This window comes from Equus caballus, chromosome 5 (assembly GCF_041296265.1).
Source record: "Equus caballus isolate H_3958 breed thoroughbred chromosome 5, TB-T2T, whole genome shotgun sequence".
In the NCBI taxonomy this organism is placed as follows: domain Eukaryota; kingdom Metazoa; phylum Chordata; class Mammalia; order Perissodactyla; family Equidae; genus Equus; species Equus caballus.
In genome coordinates, this window is record NC_091688.1 from 35531058 (window position 1) to 35547973 (window position 16916).

The 16916-nt window shown below is 43.2% G+C and overlaps 1 protein-coding gene across 7 annotated transcripts in view; it reads left to right on the forward strand.

The window, feature by feature from the left end:
- Window positions 1-9284: 9284 nt before the first annotated feature.
- Window positions 9285-16916, forward strand: part of SLAMF1 (signaling lymphocytic activation molecule family member 1) — a 37190-nt gene continuing 29558 nt past the window's right edge. For 2 of the 7 annotated variants that reach the window (XM_005609956.4, XM_070266935.1), the window contains exon 1: window positions 9506-9695. In XM_005609956.4, coding sequence (XP_005610013.1) covers window positions 9620-9695 — 76 coding nt within the window. In that variant the 5' untranslated portion in view covers window positions 9506-9619. The other 5 variants (XM_023640881.2, XM_070266933.1, XM_001504439.5 and 2 more) reach the window with 4 other exon arrangements.

A 16916-nucleotide genomic window follows, 5' to 3' on the forward strand; every position in this document is an offset into this window, starting at 1 on the left:
GGTTGCGCCATGTGGGACACCACCTCAGCATGGCCTGACGAGCGGTGCCAGGTCCGTGCCTAGGATCTGAACCGGCAAAACCCTGGGCGACTGAAGCAGAGCGCGCCAACTTAACAACTTGGCCACGGGGCCGGCTCCAACACAATATTCTTTAAGAAATCCCTGTTCTTAAGATAAACAAACACATGGACAAAGAGAACAGATTAGTGGTTACCAGAGGGGAAGGGGTTTGGGGTGGGCATAGGGGTAAAGGGACATGTGTATATGGTGACAGACAAATAATAATGTACAATTAAATTTCACAATGCTATCAACAATAGTGACCTCAATAAAATAATTTAAAAAAAGAAATCCCTGTTCTTAAAACTAGGCAACAGCATAGAATAATACATTTTATGTATTACGTTAAATAAAAAAAAGAACACAAAAGTGTGTACACACCAGTCGTTTTAGTTATAAATGTGCTAACAGAATGCGTAGCCCAATGAGGCAGGAAGAAACTTCACCTCAGCCGCTGCTCGGTCAAGAGCGTTGCTCGCACAGTCTCCACTCTGGGTACCAGCATCATTTTTTCTTTTTAAAGATTGGCACCTGAGCTAATATCTGTTGCCACTCTTCTTTCCTTTTTTTTTTTCCTTCTTCTCCCCATAGTCCCCCGGTACACAGTTGTACATTCTAATTGTGAGTGCCTCCGCTTGTGCTATGTGGGATGCTGCCCCAGCATGGGCCTGATAGCGGTGCCATGCCAGCGTCCAGGATACAAACTGGCAAAACCCTGGGTCACCGAAGCAGAGCACGCAAACTTAACCACGTGGCCATGGGGCCGGCCCCGACACCAGCATCTTGACTGTGATTATAATTTGGAGTTAACTCAATTATCAGACATTTACTTATGGTGATACCTAGAGGCATTTTTTGACTTGAAATTTCATAATATAGCAAAAGAACAAATTGAAGTGACCAAACCCACCTCACAGAATAAGAGCCCTATAGATATTTTATGCCGTTACAGTTAAAATAAACGGTAACTGCAACTACCATACTGTGTGATTTTGATCTTGACTTCAAATCCCTCCACAGGTGGCTTTAGAGAAACTGAATCAGGTGTGGCTAAGGGTTCTCTTCAGATTTTCATTCTGTTTCACATTTTCTGTTCTGATTCATATTTTATTTTATTGTTCCTGTTCTGTTTTATATACTGATTTTTTCTTTATGAAGTGTGATAGTCTACACCAAGAATTTTCCATTCCTTTATGACAGGGCTGTTAAACACCATTGCAGAAAATCCACCTGTCTGTCTTCAGTTGCTAAATTGGCTCATCCGGGGCTTCATCTCTAATTTATGCTGCAAATTACCATTGCCTTCTATGGAGAAGCCCAGGAATGGTGTTCATTTCTGGTGTGCCTCAAGTATTGTTCCAGGTCTCTGAGGATTGTCCCTGATCTTGACCACAAGGTAGTACTTCCTGTACATCACCAGCTGCAGCTACATGAGCCTCATCATTTAATCACTCATGCTCACCTTCAGGAAGCAATGAAAATGGTAGACACCAGATGCAAAATGGCTACCACACGCCAGGCAGTGCCCTGAACACCCTACTTGGACTGTTGTCATTTAGTTCTCCCAACAACCCTATGAGACGATTCCTCATCTTAACTATGTTACTGATGAGGACAGAAAGGCTTAGAGAGATTAAATAACCTGCCCAAGGTTGCAAGATTTATAGATAACAGACTGGGGACTTGAACCCAGGTCTCTCTGACCACAGAGCCAGAGTTCTAAACCAGTCTATTCTAGTGCCTTATAAACAAAGATTTCTAGAGGATTTGCAAACTTAAAAGCAGTTCTGAAAAAGTTAGGAAACTATGGGAGATTTTCTCATTTCCTCTTTCTAAATTTTTTTCAATGCTGTATTGCATTTACAATTTTAAAACAGGAGGACAGAATCCTAATATTTAAAAATCTCATTTTCTAAATACCCTGCTCTTAACTAGAAATGTTATCTGAGAAAGTCATTCAAGTGGTTGAAATTAAATGTGTTAGTCTTTGTATGATAACATCACTGAAGGATGTTTAGAGTCATATTTTAACCCAATGGAATAGTTCTCTCATGGTTAGTGCTGCAGGCAAATGGATGGAGAAGAGAAAGTTATGGGACTTCCCCCACCGTGCTCCATCTGGGGTTAGTCCCACAATTCATCGCTCTCTCCAGTGATCCCAGCTAGAGTCCTTCATTGAAGCTTTCAAGTCTATAGCTCACTTTTCCAAACTGCTCAAGTATTAGAGCTTTTCCCTCTTCCCTGGACTCACTTCAGTTCAGCCCACTACATTGGAGGGACAACACGGGATTCCCTATTCTGGGTTGTGTACATGGCCCATGAGCATCTCAGAGAATTATTGAATGACCTCATGGAGCATGCAGCTCCCACTTCCCCAACTGCCTCTGTCTCTCAGAGAAGCCACCGTTTGCTATGGACTGGAACTACTTAGAGAGAAAGGAATGAATCCTGTTCCTCACCAGCCTTTGCAGAAAGAGTACTTAGTGGACTTGCCAAAGAGCCTTCTAGAACTGCCAAAGAGGAGGCCTTAGTTCAAGCGTTGTATGGAGGGAAGAACAAGGCTGACAGTGGTTATCCAGGGTTTCCAGGGTACTTCGTAAATTATCATCATATTTACCACTCTTTCTAAGAAAGTGGATCAGAGTTATGGGGGGCAGTTTTTGGTGCACAGAAAAGGTCTGCAGCTGGTGACTCAATAGCCACTGCTACTGGTTCCTAAACCCTGTTCCTTCCTAGAAAGAGTGGAATGGCATGGGCATTTCCCTCTTTCTAGCAGCTTATGCCAGCAGAAAGCAGGCTAGCAAACTAAATGACTGCCCTTTAGGGTAATTTAAGAGCTCCTAGGAAGCACCCCAACCCTACCAAGAATGCTTCTCAAAATGCAGGAACATGAGAAATTCAGGGCTAGTCCAAAGAAGGCCCCAGAAGGGGAAAGATTTCCACACGTTGACTTTGGGGTCTGGAAGGATGGCAGGAGCATGACTGGAAGTGACAAGAATTGGGGGAGGAAATCCTCAGGTTACAGATGCCCATGGATATCTCTCCTCAACCTCGAGACTCTAGTGCTCTGAAATGGATCTGAATGCTGGAGCAGGCACTGATGTGGGAAACCTGGAGAAGGCCTTGGAGTGGGCAATCTCAGCACCACAGACTGAGTAAGGGCCAGAAGGCACTGCCAGTGGGCAACTTCACAAGCCACACTGGGCCATGTTCCCAGCTCCTCTCCCAGGGCCTGGATCACTCAACACATCCATCTGCTCAGGAAGGTGACTGACTGACATGAACACTCCGGGTAAAGATATTGGATAAAGCCTGGGCCTATGTCTAGGCTAGAGGCACGTCATAGCCTAGTTTCCTCCCCTGTCTCCCCTTAGCCCCTCTAGCCCCAACCTACAACAGGGCTGTCCGGTCGACTGGTCTGCTCAGCTCCCGTATCAGACACCTGTCCCCGTGGGCTTCCTCATCTCATGCAGCAGGGCTGACCCCAGGGTGTTTTTCCCAGTGCTTTCCCCAGGCCAATTTTAGACTCTGCAATCAGGTCTCCTAGGAGATGTTTCAGAGTTTGGGGGAATTTTGTATTTTCATTTTGTTTTTGTGGGGTTTTTTTACTTATCCAGATAAATGTGCTCATCATGGGCTCCAAGCAGCCAAGTGATCTGGCCTGTCCCTCAGTGACCCTTCCCTGTGGGGCTGGCTCATGTTATAGAGACCTCTGGTCAGGGGTCGTGATGAAAATGGTCATTGGTTGGGAAGCCAGGATGCTCAGGGGTAGCCCAGCCCTAAGCACCATTAAGCATGTCATTTTGCCACCCTGAGCTGTAAAGTGTCAGGACAGAGAGTAGCAAGTCGTAAGGGGATATTACACCCTCCTGTTTAAGAGTAGGAGAGAGCCTCATTGTGCAGCCCACCTGAGATTGTTTGGGGAGGGCTGTTTTCCACAGACATATGGTCCTCCTCACTCTCAAGGTGGGGATCCACATAGGTAAAGGGAAGGAAGTGGTGCTTTGTCACAGGTGGTAGAGGCGAGGGACAGAAAACGGTGCTCACCCAGGATTCTCCTGTTGCCCATGCCTTCATCTGTGCCAGAGGCAGTGTCCTACGGATAAGGAGCTATTGGCCAACATGAGCCTGAAGACTGGCTAAGGTTCTTGCCCAGCATAATGCAAGTGGCAAGTGGATAAAGTGCAGACTCTGGAGTCAGATAATTTGAATCCAATCCTTCTATTTTTTGCCTCTGAACCATTAGACAAGTTATTTAGCAGCTCTCTACCTCAATTTGTAAAATGGTGATAACTCCGTCTGCTTTTTGCTGTTATGAAGATTAATGCAATAATGTATGCGGAAGCCACAGGCATGTAGGGAGTTCAGTTGGTGGGATTTCCTTCCTCCTCACCCTCTTGCATGTTCGTGGGGATAGAGTACACTCCAGGGAAAGAGAAAGAGGTCTTGACCCAGAGTCAGCTCCTCAAGTTTGGTCCAGACCCTGTCTTATACCACTACCAGCTCTGCCTCCTTCATAGGGCTGTTGCAAAGATCAAATCAGACAGTGAATGTGAAGACGCTTGAAAATGGCTTTGTAACTACAAGGCATTAGCACCTGTGTATCTTTTGCGGTTGGTCTGTCAAAGTCTGTTCTTTATAGCTTTATAGCTGGTAGAAGCAGCTTGGTGTAACAGGTTCAATAACTGTAAACTTCCGGCTAGTCACGTTGCCCTTCAGGTCCTGTATTAGTTTCCTGTGGCTGCCTTAACAAATTACCACAAACTTGATGGCTTAGCTGTAGGTTTTTGTAGATAATCTTTATCAAGTTGAGGAAGTTCCCCTCTATTCCTAACTGATCAAGAGTTTTTATCACGAATGAGCGTTCAATTTCATCAAATGCTTTTTCTGCATCTAATCATATGATCATGTGATTCTTCTTCCCTAGTTGATATGATGGATTAATTGGTTTTCGAGTGCTGAACCAATCTTCATACCTGGGATAAAACCCACTTGGTCGTAGTGTATAATTCTTTTTTTACACTGTTGGATTCAATCTGCTAATATTTTGTTGAGGATTTTTCTACCTATGTTCATGAGAGATATTGGTCTATGGTTTTCTTTTCTAGTAATATCTTTGCCTCGTTTTGATATTAGAGTGAGTTAGAATATAGAATAGAATGAGTGAGGAAGAATTCTGTGTACTTCTATCTTCTGAAAGAGATTGTGGAGAATTGGTACAATTTCTTCCTTAAACTTTTAGTAGAATTCACTGGTAAGCCCATCTGGAACTGAGGCTTTCTGTTTTGGAAGGTTATTAATTATTGATTCAATTTCTTTAATATATAGGCCTATTCAGATTGTCTGTTTCATCTTGTTTGAGTTTTGGCAGATTGTGTCTTTCAAGGAATTGGTTCATTTCGTCTAGGCTATTAAACTTGCAGGCATAGAGTTGTTCAAAGTATTCCTTTATTATCCTTTTAAAATCCATGGTCATGGTAGGGATAGTCTTCTTTCATTTCTGATATCAGTAATTTGTGTCCTTTGTCTTTTTTTCTTATTTAGCCTGGCTAGAGGCTTATCAATTTTGTTGATCTTTTCAAAGAACCAGCTTTTGGTTTTGTTGATTTTCTCTATTGATTTCTTGTTTTCAATTTCATTGCTTTCTGCTCTAATTTTTAATTTCTTTTTTCCTGCTTACTTTGAATTTAATTTACTCTTCTTTTTCTAGTTCACTAAAGTGGAAGCTTAGATTACTGATTTCATGTCTTTCTTTTCTAATGTATGCATTCAATGCTATAAATTTCCCTCTAAGCACTAATTTTGCTGCATCTCACTAATTTTGACAACACGTGTTTTCATTTTCGTTTAAAATATTTCTCTTAAGACTTCTTCTTTGACCTTTGTGTTATTTAGAAGTGTGTTGTTTAGTCTCCACATGTTTTGGGGTTTTCTAGTTGTTTGTCTATTATTGATTCTAATTTAATTCTACTGTGGTCTGAAAGCAGATATTGTATAATTTCTATTCTTTTAAATTTGATAAGATGTGTTTTATGGCCCAGACGGTGAGCTATCTTGGTGAATGCTCCATGTGAACTTGAGAAGAGTGTGTATTCTGCTGTTGTTGGATGAAGTCATCTCTAGATATCCATTATATCCAGTTAAGTGATGGTACTGTTGAGTTCAATGATGTCCCTACTGATTTTCTGCCTGTCGGATATGTTTATGTCTAAAAGGGGTACTGAAGTCACCAGCTATAATAGTGGATTAATCTACCTCTCCTTGCAGTTCTATCAGTTTTGCCTCATGTATTTGAAGCTCTATTGTTAGGCACATACATGTTAAGGACTGTTATGTCTTCTAGGAGAATTGACCCCTTTGTCATTATGTAACATCCCTCTTTATCTCTGATGAATTTCCTCGCTTTGATGTCTGTTCCGTCTGAAACTAATATAGGTATTTCTGCTTTCTTTTGGTTAGTGTTTTCTCTTTCTTAGCATGTTTTCTCTTTCTCTATCCATATACTTTTAATCTACATGTGTCTTTATACTTTAAGTGGGTTTCTTGCAGACAACAAATAGTTGGGTCTTGTTTTTTAATCCACTCTAACAATCTCTCTCTTCTAATTGGTTCATTTAGACCATCTACATTCAAAATGATTATCAATATCTATCATAATTGTTACTATTTTCTATGTGTTGCCCTTCTTTCTTTTCTTTCTTTTTCTGTGAGGAAGATTAGTGCTGAGCTAACATCTGCCACCAATCTTCCTCATTTTGCTGAGAAAGACTGGCCCTGAGCTAACATCCATGCCCATTTTCCTCTACTTTATATGTGGGACACCTGCCACAGCATGACTTGAGAAGCGGTGCGTAGGTCCACACCTGGGATCCGAACCAGCGAATCCCAGCCACCAAAGCAGAACGTGCAAACTTAACCGCTGGGCCACAGGGCTGGCCCTGTTGTCCTTCTTCTTTGTTACTATTATTGCCTTCCACTTTTTTTCCACCTTTTGTGTTTTCAATGAGCATTTTGTCTGACCTCATTTTCACTCCTTTCTTAATATATCAGTTATACCTTTTTTTTTTACTTTTTTTTAGTGGTTGCCCTAGATTTTGCAACATAAATTTACAACTAATCCAAGTACACTTTTAATAACACTATACTCTTTCATGGGTAGTATAAGTATTATAACAAAATAATCCTAATTCCCTCCTCCTGTCCCTTGCATCATTGCTGTCATTCACTTCACTTATATATAAGCATACGTAGGCGTATAATGTACATAAGATATATACATAAGCACACAGAATTGAGTACACTGTTGCTGTTATTATTTTGAACAATGTGTTATCTGTTAGATCAAAATTAAGAGTAAGAAAAATAAATATTTTTATTTCACCTTCACTTATTCCCTCTCTGATATTCTTCCTTTATTTATTTAGATCTGTTGCTGACCTGTATTATTTTCTCTCTTTCTGAAGAACGTCTTTTAACATTTCTAGCAAGCAAAACTATTGGCAACAAATTCCCTCGGTTTTTATTTTTCTGAGGAACTATTTCTTCTTCACTTTTGAAGGATAATTTCACAGGAAAAAGAATTCTAGGTTGGTATTTTTTCCCCTCAATACTTTAAATATTTCACGCCATTCTCTTCTTGCTTGCAGCCATTTTTTTTATCTGTTTTAAGTTAAAGAAATGTGAAACATCAAAGTCGTATATTGCAACCTCACTTACTTGTCAGTGACACTAGTGAATAAGATGAAAGTTTTTGAATAAGATGATAGCTTCAACTACCGGAAAAACATTTCCTCAATTTTTTTATGCTCCTTACAATGTAAAGGCTACAGTCATGACACATTTTTAAGGTTAATCTGCATCACTTCTGTTTCTCCATCACTTTCTTACATCTAGTCAGTCAACAAAACAATACATCAAAGCTCCGATTTATATCATTTGCTAATTTTCATGATATGTATAGTCCCATGCTGGTTGATTTCAAGCTACCAACATTGATGTCACTGAATGCAGAGCTGGGAAGAGAGGTGCAGCAGCACATAACCTGGTATTTTATTGCCACCACAGAGATGCAATTGATGCAACTGTCCTCAAGAGTGTAGATAATAGTAAAATGTCATAAAATAATGAGGAAGTAATGAGTTTTGAGTTTTATTCCCTCTGTTCTCAATATAATTTATTTAATTTTACATTTCTATAATTCAAATTTTAATAATAGTAATGTTTATCAACCAACCAGCCCATAAGATCCCTGAAAATTTGGTGGTTAACTCTCATGAGGTGAGAGGCTCCAGCCCACCACTGGGTAGTGTTGTGGGGAGGATGGTTGGGTGTCAGGTGAGGGAGCGGGGAAAACAGTGAGGATAAAGAGCAAGTTCACATATACCACCAACTCTTATTACTCTGCTCCCCTCAGGGAAGCTCATTGGAGAGTGCCTTTGACCTGTTAAAATGGACTTTAAAAGCACTAGCCTAGCCTTTCAAAGTCTCTTTGTTAGCACTGGTAATGGCATCTTTCCGGTGTTTTATTCTTACAGTTTAACTCATGGAAAAACACGGGGTCTTTCTTCTGTGCATTCTAGTCCCTTCTCCTCAACAAATAGTTGAGCCAGCTCTGATGGCCGAGTGATCAGAGTTCCGCGTGCTCTACTGCGGCAGTCTGAGTTTGGTCCCCAGGTGTGAGAGCACACCACTCATCCGTCAGTAACCATGCTGTGGCGACAGCTTGCATAGAAGCACTAGAAGGACCTCTAACTAGAATATACAACTATGTACTGGGGCTTTGGGGAGGGGAAAGAAAGAGAGAGAGAGGAGAAGATTGGCAACAGATGTTAGCTCAGGGCGAATAAAAAAAGAAGTTAAACACAAGCTCTAAAATAAAGGTGGCCCATCCAAACACTGCACGGGGCTCACTGAATTCTGCCACATTGTACCCAGCAGGGAAATTGGGTTTCTGCCAATGATCTGCCCTTGCCCACTCCACCTCTCTTTGACCTTGGCACCAGGACCTGATTGCACGTCAAGGCGTTCTCTGAAATTATGCAACGAGTCAGAAGTAAGAGGTCCATCAGCTCAGTAAAGTTCAGTGTTCAGTCATCCAAGTTCAGCTTTGAACTGACTGACCAAAATTTGGAGGGGGAGGGGTCTGACAAAACTCCATTTTTCTTTGCACCCTAAGAAGAGTCACCAGACAAGAACTGCCCAGAGAAGCTCAGCACCCCTTTCCTGGAAACAGCTCAGAAGAGGAAGAGGGGAGCAAATTTCTGCCCAAAGCTGGGGTTTGGCCGAGGTGACTACACAGCTCCCTTCCCGGCTCTTGTCGTCTCAGCACCTGACTCGGACTTCTCGGGAACACGAAGTGATTTAAGGCCTGAAAAGAAATGAGCAATCCTCAAGACCATAGGCAGAAAAAGTCCCCGTGAGACAGGAAGCCTGCTGGTTCCTGATGCTTAAACTAGACAGTAGAGGCAGCACTGCCTAATACGGAGCTTGCTTCTGCTGTGGCGTCTGTGAGCAGCTGCCGGGCTCCTCGCCAGGCTCCCTTCCCTCTCCTCACTGGCTGATGGATCCCAGGGGACTCCTCTCCTTGAACTTCCTGCTGTTTCTCTTCCTGGCTTTTGAGCTGAGCTGCGGAACAGGTGAGTGTTTATCTATTAGAGGGTTCGAGTCCTGTGATCACCTGCCAGGAATCAGCTAGCCCCATGGATGGAGAGACGACGCAGGGGCTGGAGGCTGTGGTTCGTCTGTCTCTTCCTTAGGGGCTGGCTCTGAGTTTCGCCTCCCTCTTTCAAAGAGGAAGGAACATTGTGAGTTCCTGGGCCCCTGGGTTCCAAGGCTCAGCCCCAACAATCCTAGTTTCCAAGGAAACCAGGAGCTCTAAGCCAAAGGCTCTGGTCACGTTCTAAACCAGCCTCTCACAGTGAGAGGCTCTGGACAAAGTCTTGATTGAGTGCTTGATTTTGCATGGGTATCATTCTGGCAAAGATCCAGGCTGAGGGACCGAGCTCGAAGGACAAAACTCTGGGCGAAGATTACTCCTACACCCCTGCCCTGGGAGGGAATCCTCACACATGCAACAAGCGGACAAACCAGAAACATGGCCCAACAACAAGGAAGGGCTGCAGTGAGAAGAGAGGGTAGAAGTGAAAACCCTAGGAGTTTGGTTGAAAACAGAGAGTGGCCACAGTGTGGTCATACTGGTGGCTACTTTCCTGGAAGAGGTTTCAAGGCAGCAAGAGGAGGAGAGACCAGGATTTCTGGAGCCTAGGGCTGATTACAGTAAGTGGGACATGCAAATCGGGAACCCTCAGTGTCAGGACTGCTCCCGTGTAGGGCCAGACACACAACAGAGCGTTTGGAGCAAGGCTCTTCTCCTGTCTTTCTGGCTTGTCTGCCTCGGAAGGTAAGCTGGTGTTCTGTGTTTAGTAGTATCAGGGCTGTGAGAAAAGGTATTTGGGAGAGAAAAGGCCAAGCAAGAAGTGGACTTTGGGCTCACTGGGGAGCGGGGTGAGAATCTCCTTTCTGCTTAAACGCCTTGGGACTTTGGTTAGACTGTGGGAGGCAGCCTGGAGCAGAGGCAGCATTAGGGAAGGGGGGAAATCCTGAGGCTCCGGTTGTTTTGCGCTTGGGGTTTTCAGGACCACAAATCCATTATGGACTTTTCCAGGAAAAGCCCAGAGATAGGCGAGGGATGTCGCAGGGATTGCATGTGGGATCTGTCTTTTGCCAGACTCCTGGGTGAAGAGGCCCTTCCTTGGCTCCATGTTTCCTCGGAATAAGGCAGAGCCGTGGCTCTTGCTTCACAAGGTCTAGGAGAGGAATAATTGAGCTCAGGGCTTAAAAAGCCAAACTGAACCATTTTAAGCCATCACAGAGAGAGCCAAGCCTTCTTGGGTGCACCCCACTTGTGACTCCGCCATTTTTGGAATACTTCTTGGTGACTATCAGGAGTGATGGGGCAGAACAGTGGGCTGGACTTTTCCATTTCTGTGCTTGCTTATCTCCTGGCCAGCCTGGCCCATGGTGTCTCCAGTGCCACTGACAGCCGCACCACTGAAGGCTTTGGAGGTCACGAGTGAGAAAGAGCCCAGCCCCATGGGGTGTGTCTACCCAATCATCAGCAACTCCCTTCCTTGCATACCATCTTCTCTGAAATATGTACCAAATTTTTACAGTGTTTTTATTTTTAAACATGCACCCTTTCGTGAAACCCCAATAAAACCCAGACGGAAATGCTTTGCAAGTAAGATAGGTCAGCCATGACAGATTTACCCAACCAAGAAGCCCGATTCTTGTAAAATCATCTCTCCTCAGTTCACCTTCCAATTCCGTCAGAATCGTAAAAATCAAAAAGTCTATGCGTCCCTTCCCCTAATAAAGTGAATTTTCCATTTCCCCCAATGATATTTTTTAATAGACTTTATTTTTAGAGCAGTTTTGGGTTCACAGCAAAATTGAGTGGAAGGTACAGAGATTTCCCCCTACCCCTACACATGCATAGCCCCCCCATCATTATCATCCTCCACCAGAGTGGTACAGTTGTCACAATTGATGAATCTACCTCGGTGGGATTTTTTATTCCTCCATACAGGTTTTCCCCACCTCCTTCACACTTACGTGGGGAGACATGAGAAACAAGTGAGTGGGTTCTAGACTTGGCCCAACCATGTGTGTTCATGGGCCCATTTTATCCCAAGACGTAGATCTAGGCCCTTCTATTTCTCAAAAGCTTTAAAACTGTGATGTAACAACATCACCTTCGCTGTCTCCAGCACTGGACTGGAAATCAGAAGATTAGGGCTATTTTGTTTTATCCATAGACTGACTTTGTACAATCCCATTCAGCAACTATCTATTAGGGACATATCATGCGGCAGGCACTATGTGAAGTGTGGGTAAAGCACAATAAATAACCATAGACTCTGGCCAGCACGCTACACAGTGTCTGGTACCCGAGAGCCTTTCCACAAATGCCTGTTGGATTAACAATGTTAGCACGTACACCATCCCTATGAGACATGTGTTATTATTATCAACATTACAATTTTATAAAGAGGAAAAGGAGGCACAGAGTAGTTTAATAATTTCTTTGTGGTCACACAACCTGACTCCAGAGGCCCCAATGAATGAAATTGCATAAGCTTATATTTAGGGAAGGAGGGAATGCTAAAATTTGTGTCCATGACCTATGGTAAAAATTAGAATATGCTGTCTATAAGTAAAGCATATGATTTGATTTTAATTGAATTGAAATGAATTGAAGTATAGGAATTTTCAAAAGGTGAGAGAAGTTGATAAAATCACCAAGAAGTAGAATGCCCATGGAGATATTTGGTCTGGAATTTGGAAAGTGAATAACTTCTCTCACGACGTGAGTTTTCATTTACCTTTTTGCTAGCTAGTTCGTTTATTGAAAGAGTATCACATGAACGTCTGCAAAACTTTAACAATAGGAAAAGGTACTGGATGGAGGCAAATCTCCCTTCCGTACCCTTCTCTGGAGGCAATTACTGTTACCAGTTTCTTGCATGTCCTTCCAAATATATATGTCTGGTAGGTTGGATTTTTATAGGACTTGAAGAGTATTCTGAATGAAGGCACAAATGCATGGGTGAAGAGTTGTGAGTGTTGAGGGGGAATGGTAAGTGGTCTGTTAGACCTGAAACCTAAGGTTCATGACTAAGGCACTTCCATCTCTTCACCTGGCAAGCTGAGAGAAGGGTTCCCATCATATCCCTCCATACTCTACCCCTTAGGGATGTAGCAAAGGGAAAGAAGAGCACATTCCAACTTTGGAGAGAGGAGAACTTAGACTCTGTGTTGTCGTTTGTCCATTCATTCATTCATTCATTCATCCCATTTAGTTTTTTCATTCTCTTGGGCAACAAGGATTTGTTGCGTTTCTATCACGTCCCAGGTGGCTGTTAGGATTATAGCAGTGAACAAAATAGAAACAGTCCCTACTCTTGGAAGCTTATAATTGAGGATTATAAGGATGACAGACAGTGAACCAGAGTCAAAAGCGTGATGAGTGATATGACGGAGAGATGCAAAGTGCATTAGAAGCACGTGGTAGGGAAACCTAATCCACACTAGGGGTCAGAAGCTGAGACCTGAAGGATGGAAGGAGTTAGCCAGGCACCTAATGAGCAGTAACAGCCTTTCAGGCTGGGGGACGGTAAGTGCAAACACTCTAAGATAGAAAGACCCAGCAGCTTCGAGGAATGGGAATAGGAGGACGGCCGGTGGGACTACTGTTTACAAAGCAGCCTTAGACAAGTTCTCTTTTCTTTCTGGGCCTAGATTTGCCATCAGAACTGTGAGGCCTATAAGTTCTGCCTCTTCTTTACCTGAAAGAAATGCTGTAGCAGATGCAACAAGCCCATGTGAAAGGATCAGGGCTGGGCCGAAAAACCATGGGGGATGGGAGTGTCATAGGTAGAATCCCTCTTGTGAAAGGGTTTGCTACATTCTACCAATTTCAGGAAACTATCCAGCGACCCGTGTGAATCACTCTACTTTGTAAGTAGAGTTACCCCTGAAGGGAAGTGAGTTGGTACTAACAGCTACGAATGTTTCCTCTAGACTCTTTCAGTAAACAGGGGCCGACTGAATCACAGCCCCACTGGAAAACACTCATCAGGAGGGCAGACGTTTCAAGAGCAGGGACTCCACTTGCGAGGTTTGATGAACCACTTTAAAGTCCCCACTCATCTTTCCACTCCTGCTTAGGTGGCAATGATTTCAAGCAACCCCTCTAGACCCAGCCACTCGCACGCGCTCAGTTGTTACGTCATCATTCTTTATGTGGGTTGTGGGATGTGAGGGTTTCTTCCTGATGAAGTTTTGATTCCACTCCCCATGACTGAGTGTTCACGAGCTGCTCAGCCTGTCCTCTTCTTCTGCCCCTTCTTTTCTTTCCCTCTTTCCCCTCCTATTTTCTTTCTTTTATTTTCTCTTTGATTTTTTTTTGACTACTTCCTACCTCATCCTATATCCCCTCTTCCTCCCACTCCCAGCTAATTCCAAGTCTGAAAGCAGCTACAGTGCAAAGAGTCTGTTGGGTTAGTTCAGGGAGGGGCACTTGGGGGACAAATGGGAGGGTGGAGGGTTATGATCTGAGAAGGAGGATCATTTCCATTTCTTTTTTCTCTGTATCAAAATTGGTCTAAAATGTCAACAGGATGATAGTGATTCTTAATCTGGTTTTGAACCTCAGATCCTTTTGAGAGATGACATTTATGTACGTGCTCCCAAAAAGTGTATGTATGCTTATCTACACAACTTTTTGTACACAATTTCGGGGTGCTAGTGCACCATATGACATTTCTACTAGCACATATGCCTCTAATTTTCTGTTATCCCTTCATATATAGACGTTTAAGTTCAGGATTCAAGAGGTTACTCTCTTGGGTACTGTACCTACCACATTCTCTGGACAGTCAGACATTCATAAGTGTGACTGGAAGAAAGTCCAACATGCTTCCCACTTTATCTTTGCAAAAACAACACTACCAGGGCCGGCCCCGTGGCTGAGCGAGTTCACATGCTCCACTTCTGCAGCCCAGGGTTTCGCTGGTTCAGATCCTGGGCACGGACATGGCACCACTCATCAGGCCACGCTGAGGCAGCATCCCACATGGCACAACCAGAGGCATTCACAGCTAGACTACACAACTATGGACTGGGGGGCTTTGGGGAGAAGAAGAAAAAAAAAAGAAAATTGGTGACAGATGCTGGCTCAGGTGCCAATCTTTAAAAAAAAACACTACCACCAACAGCAGTATTCCTCATCTAATCAATTAAGCAACAAGGGAGAGCATACTGTTTTAAGCGTTGATGTATTAGCGATATTTAAAAGAACAGATGCCTAATTGCCTTTCTCACTTTTCCTTAATAATTATGAGTCTCAACCACTTTAATCCTGATGTTAGCCCAAGTAGACTGCTTTTCTCTTGTTCCCAGTCTCTGACACTCTAGTCTGATGTCAACTGGACACTTCCAGGACAGTGCTGGGATTTCAGGGCATTCTGGTCTCAAAAATATTTTGACCTGTTAGCCCAATTTTCCAACAACCCATCTTAACCGTAAGTTAATTGTGTCTTTTCTAGGTGGCTGTATTACTTAATCAGACGGTTTTATTTACTCTTCTGATTTTCTTATCGACCAGAACAATCTATGCTGTCTCTGAGTCACAGACTCTTTCTTGTATGAACATTAGCTGATGGTTAAGTTCAGTTATTAAGTTCGGTTACATATGGGGCAAAGCTAAATAAGAGAGATTTTAGATAATACGGCTTTCGGTGTTCACAAATTGAACAGATGTTTATATGGCTTACTATATGCCAACCACTGCTGAAGGTTCTAGGGATAAAACAGTTAAAACAATGAAATTCTTCCTCTTGAGGAGTTTGTGTTCTAGTGGGGGAGACAAAAATAAAATAAACAAAAATACAATACCACACAGTGATAAGTGCAATGAGAAGCGGGGTGCTATTTTAGTTAGGATGGTCAGAGCAGGTCTCTCAGAGGAGATAATTTTTTGAGCAGAAACCTAAAATAAAGTGAGAGAATGAGCTATTCAGATATCTAAGGGAAGAGATTCCTAGAGAGAGAGAAGACAGCAAACACAAAAGCTCTGAGATAGGAATGTTCTTGATGAGTGAAGGAACAGCTGGAGCCCGTGTGGCCTTGGTGCAGTGAGAGAAGGAAAAAGGGCTGGAAATAGAGTTGGAGAGGCACCGAGGACTGGGTTATTCGATCTCTGAAGCCATAAAGAGGACTATGAATTTTTTCTCTATGGGTGCTGGAAAGCCCTGGAAGTTAAAAGCCAAAAAGAGACAAACTCTGACATAGTTTGTAAGAGATTATTCTGTCCATTGTATGGATGCAGGGAGAGTAGTTGGAAGACAGTGGCAGTGCCCAGGCCTGTGAGGGTAGAGATGAAGGAGGTTCGAAGGGCTCGAGTGCCAGATCTCTTCTGAAGACAGAGCTAACAGGATTTGCTGATAGACTGCATGGGGAGTATGAGAGAAAGAAAGGAGTCAAGGATGATTCCAGTGTTTTGGCTTGAGAATTTGGGGGAATTGTAAGGTTTGCAGAAGGGGCTATGGAATCAAGAGTTCATTTGCTAAGTTTGACGTGCCCTTAAGACCTCCAAATACTGATCTGTGTAGGCAAGTTGGAGTACAGTGAAGGGTTTGGGTGGGAGATGTATCTCTGTAAGCATTCCAGAAATATGTTAAACTATGCAACTGGATAAGCATGACTGGGAAAGAGAAGAGGTCGGAATACTGAGTTCTGGGAAACTGCAATATTTAGAGGTATTTAAGAGCAGAAGTTTCCAGTCAGAGACTGAGAAGGTGCAGTCAATGAAATAGGAAGAAAACGGAGAGTGTGGTGTTCCAGTAGCCAAAGGAAGACAGTGTTTCAAAGAGGGAGTGATGAATTACGTCAAGGGCTTCTGAGAAAGCAAGATGAGCACGGAGAATTGACCTGGTCTCATGGAATATCCGGTGACCTTGACAAGAGTGTTTCCAGTGACCAGTAGGGAAGAATGCCTGTTTGGAGTGGTTACAAGGAAAAATGGCTCAGGAAATGGGGACAGAAAGTATAAACACACATTAAAGGACTTTTCAATCAAGGAAAACAGAGAAATGGAGATGCAGCTGGGAATGGACCTGGGATCAGGCGAGGGATTTTTAAGATGAAGGAAATTACCTGTTGGTGTGTTGTGTGTTGATGGAAATAACCCACAACATGCTGTGCCAACAATAAAGCTAATGATGCAAAGGATGGGGACAATAGCAGGAGCAAAGCCTTGATGTAGGTGACTTCTCCATGAGGGGAGAGGCAAGCCT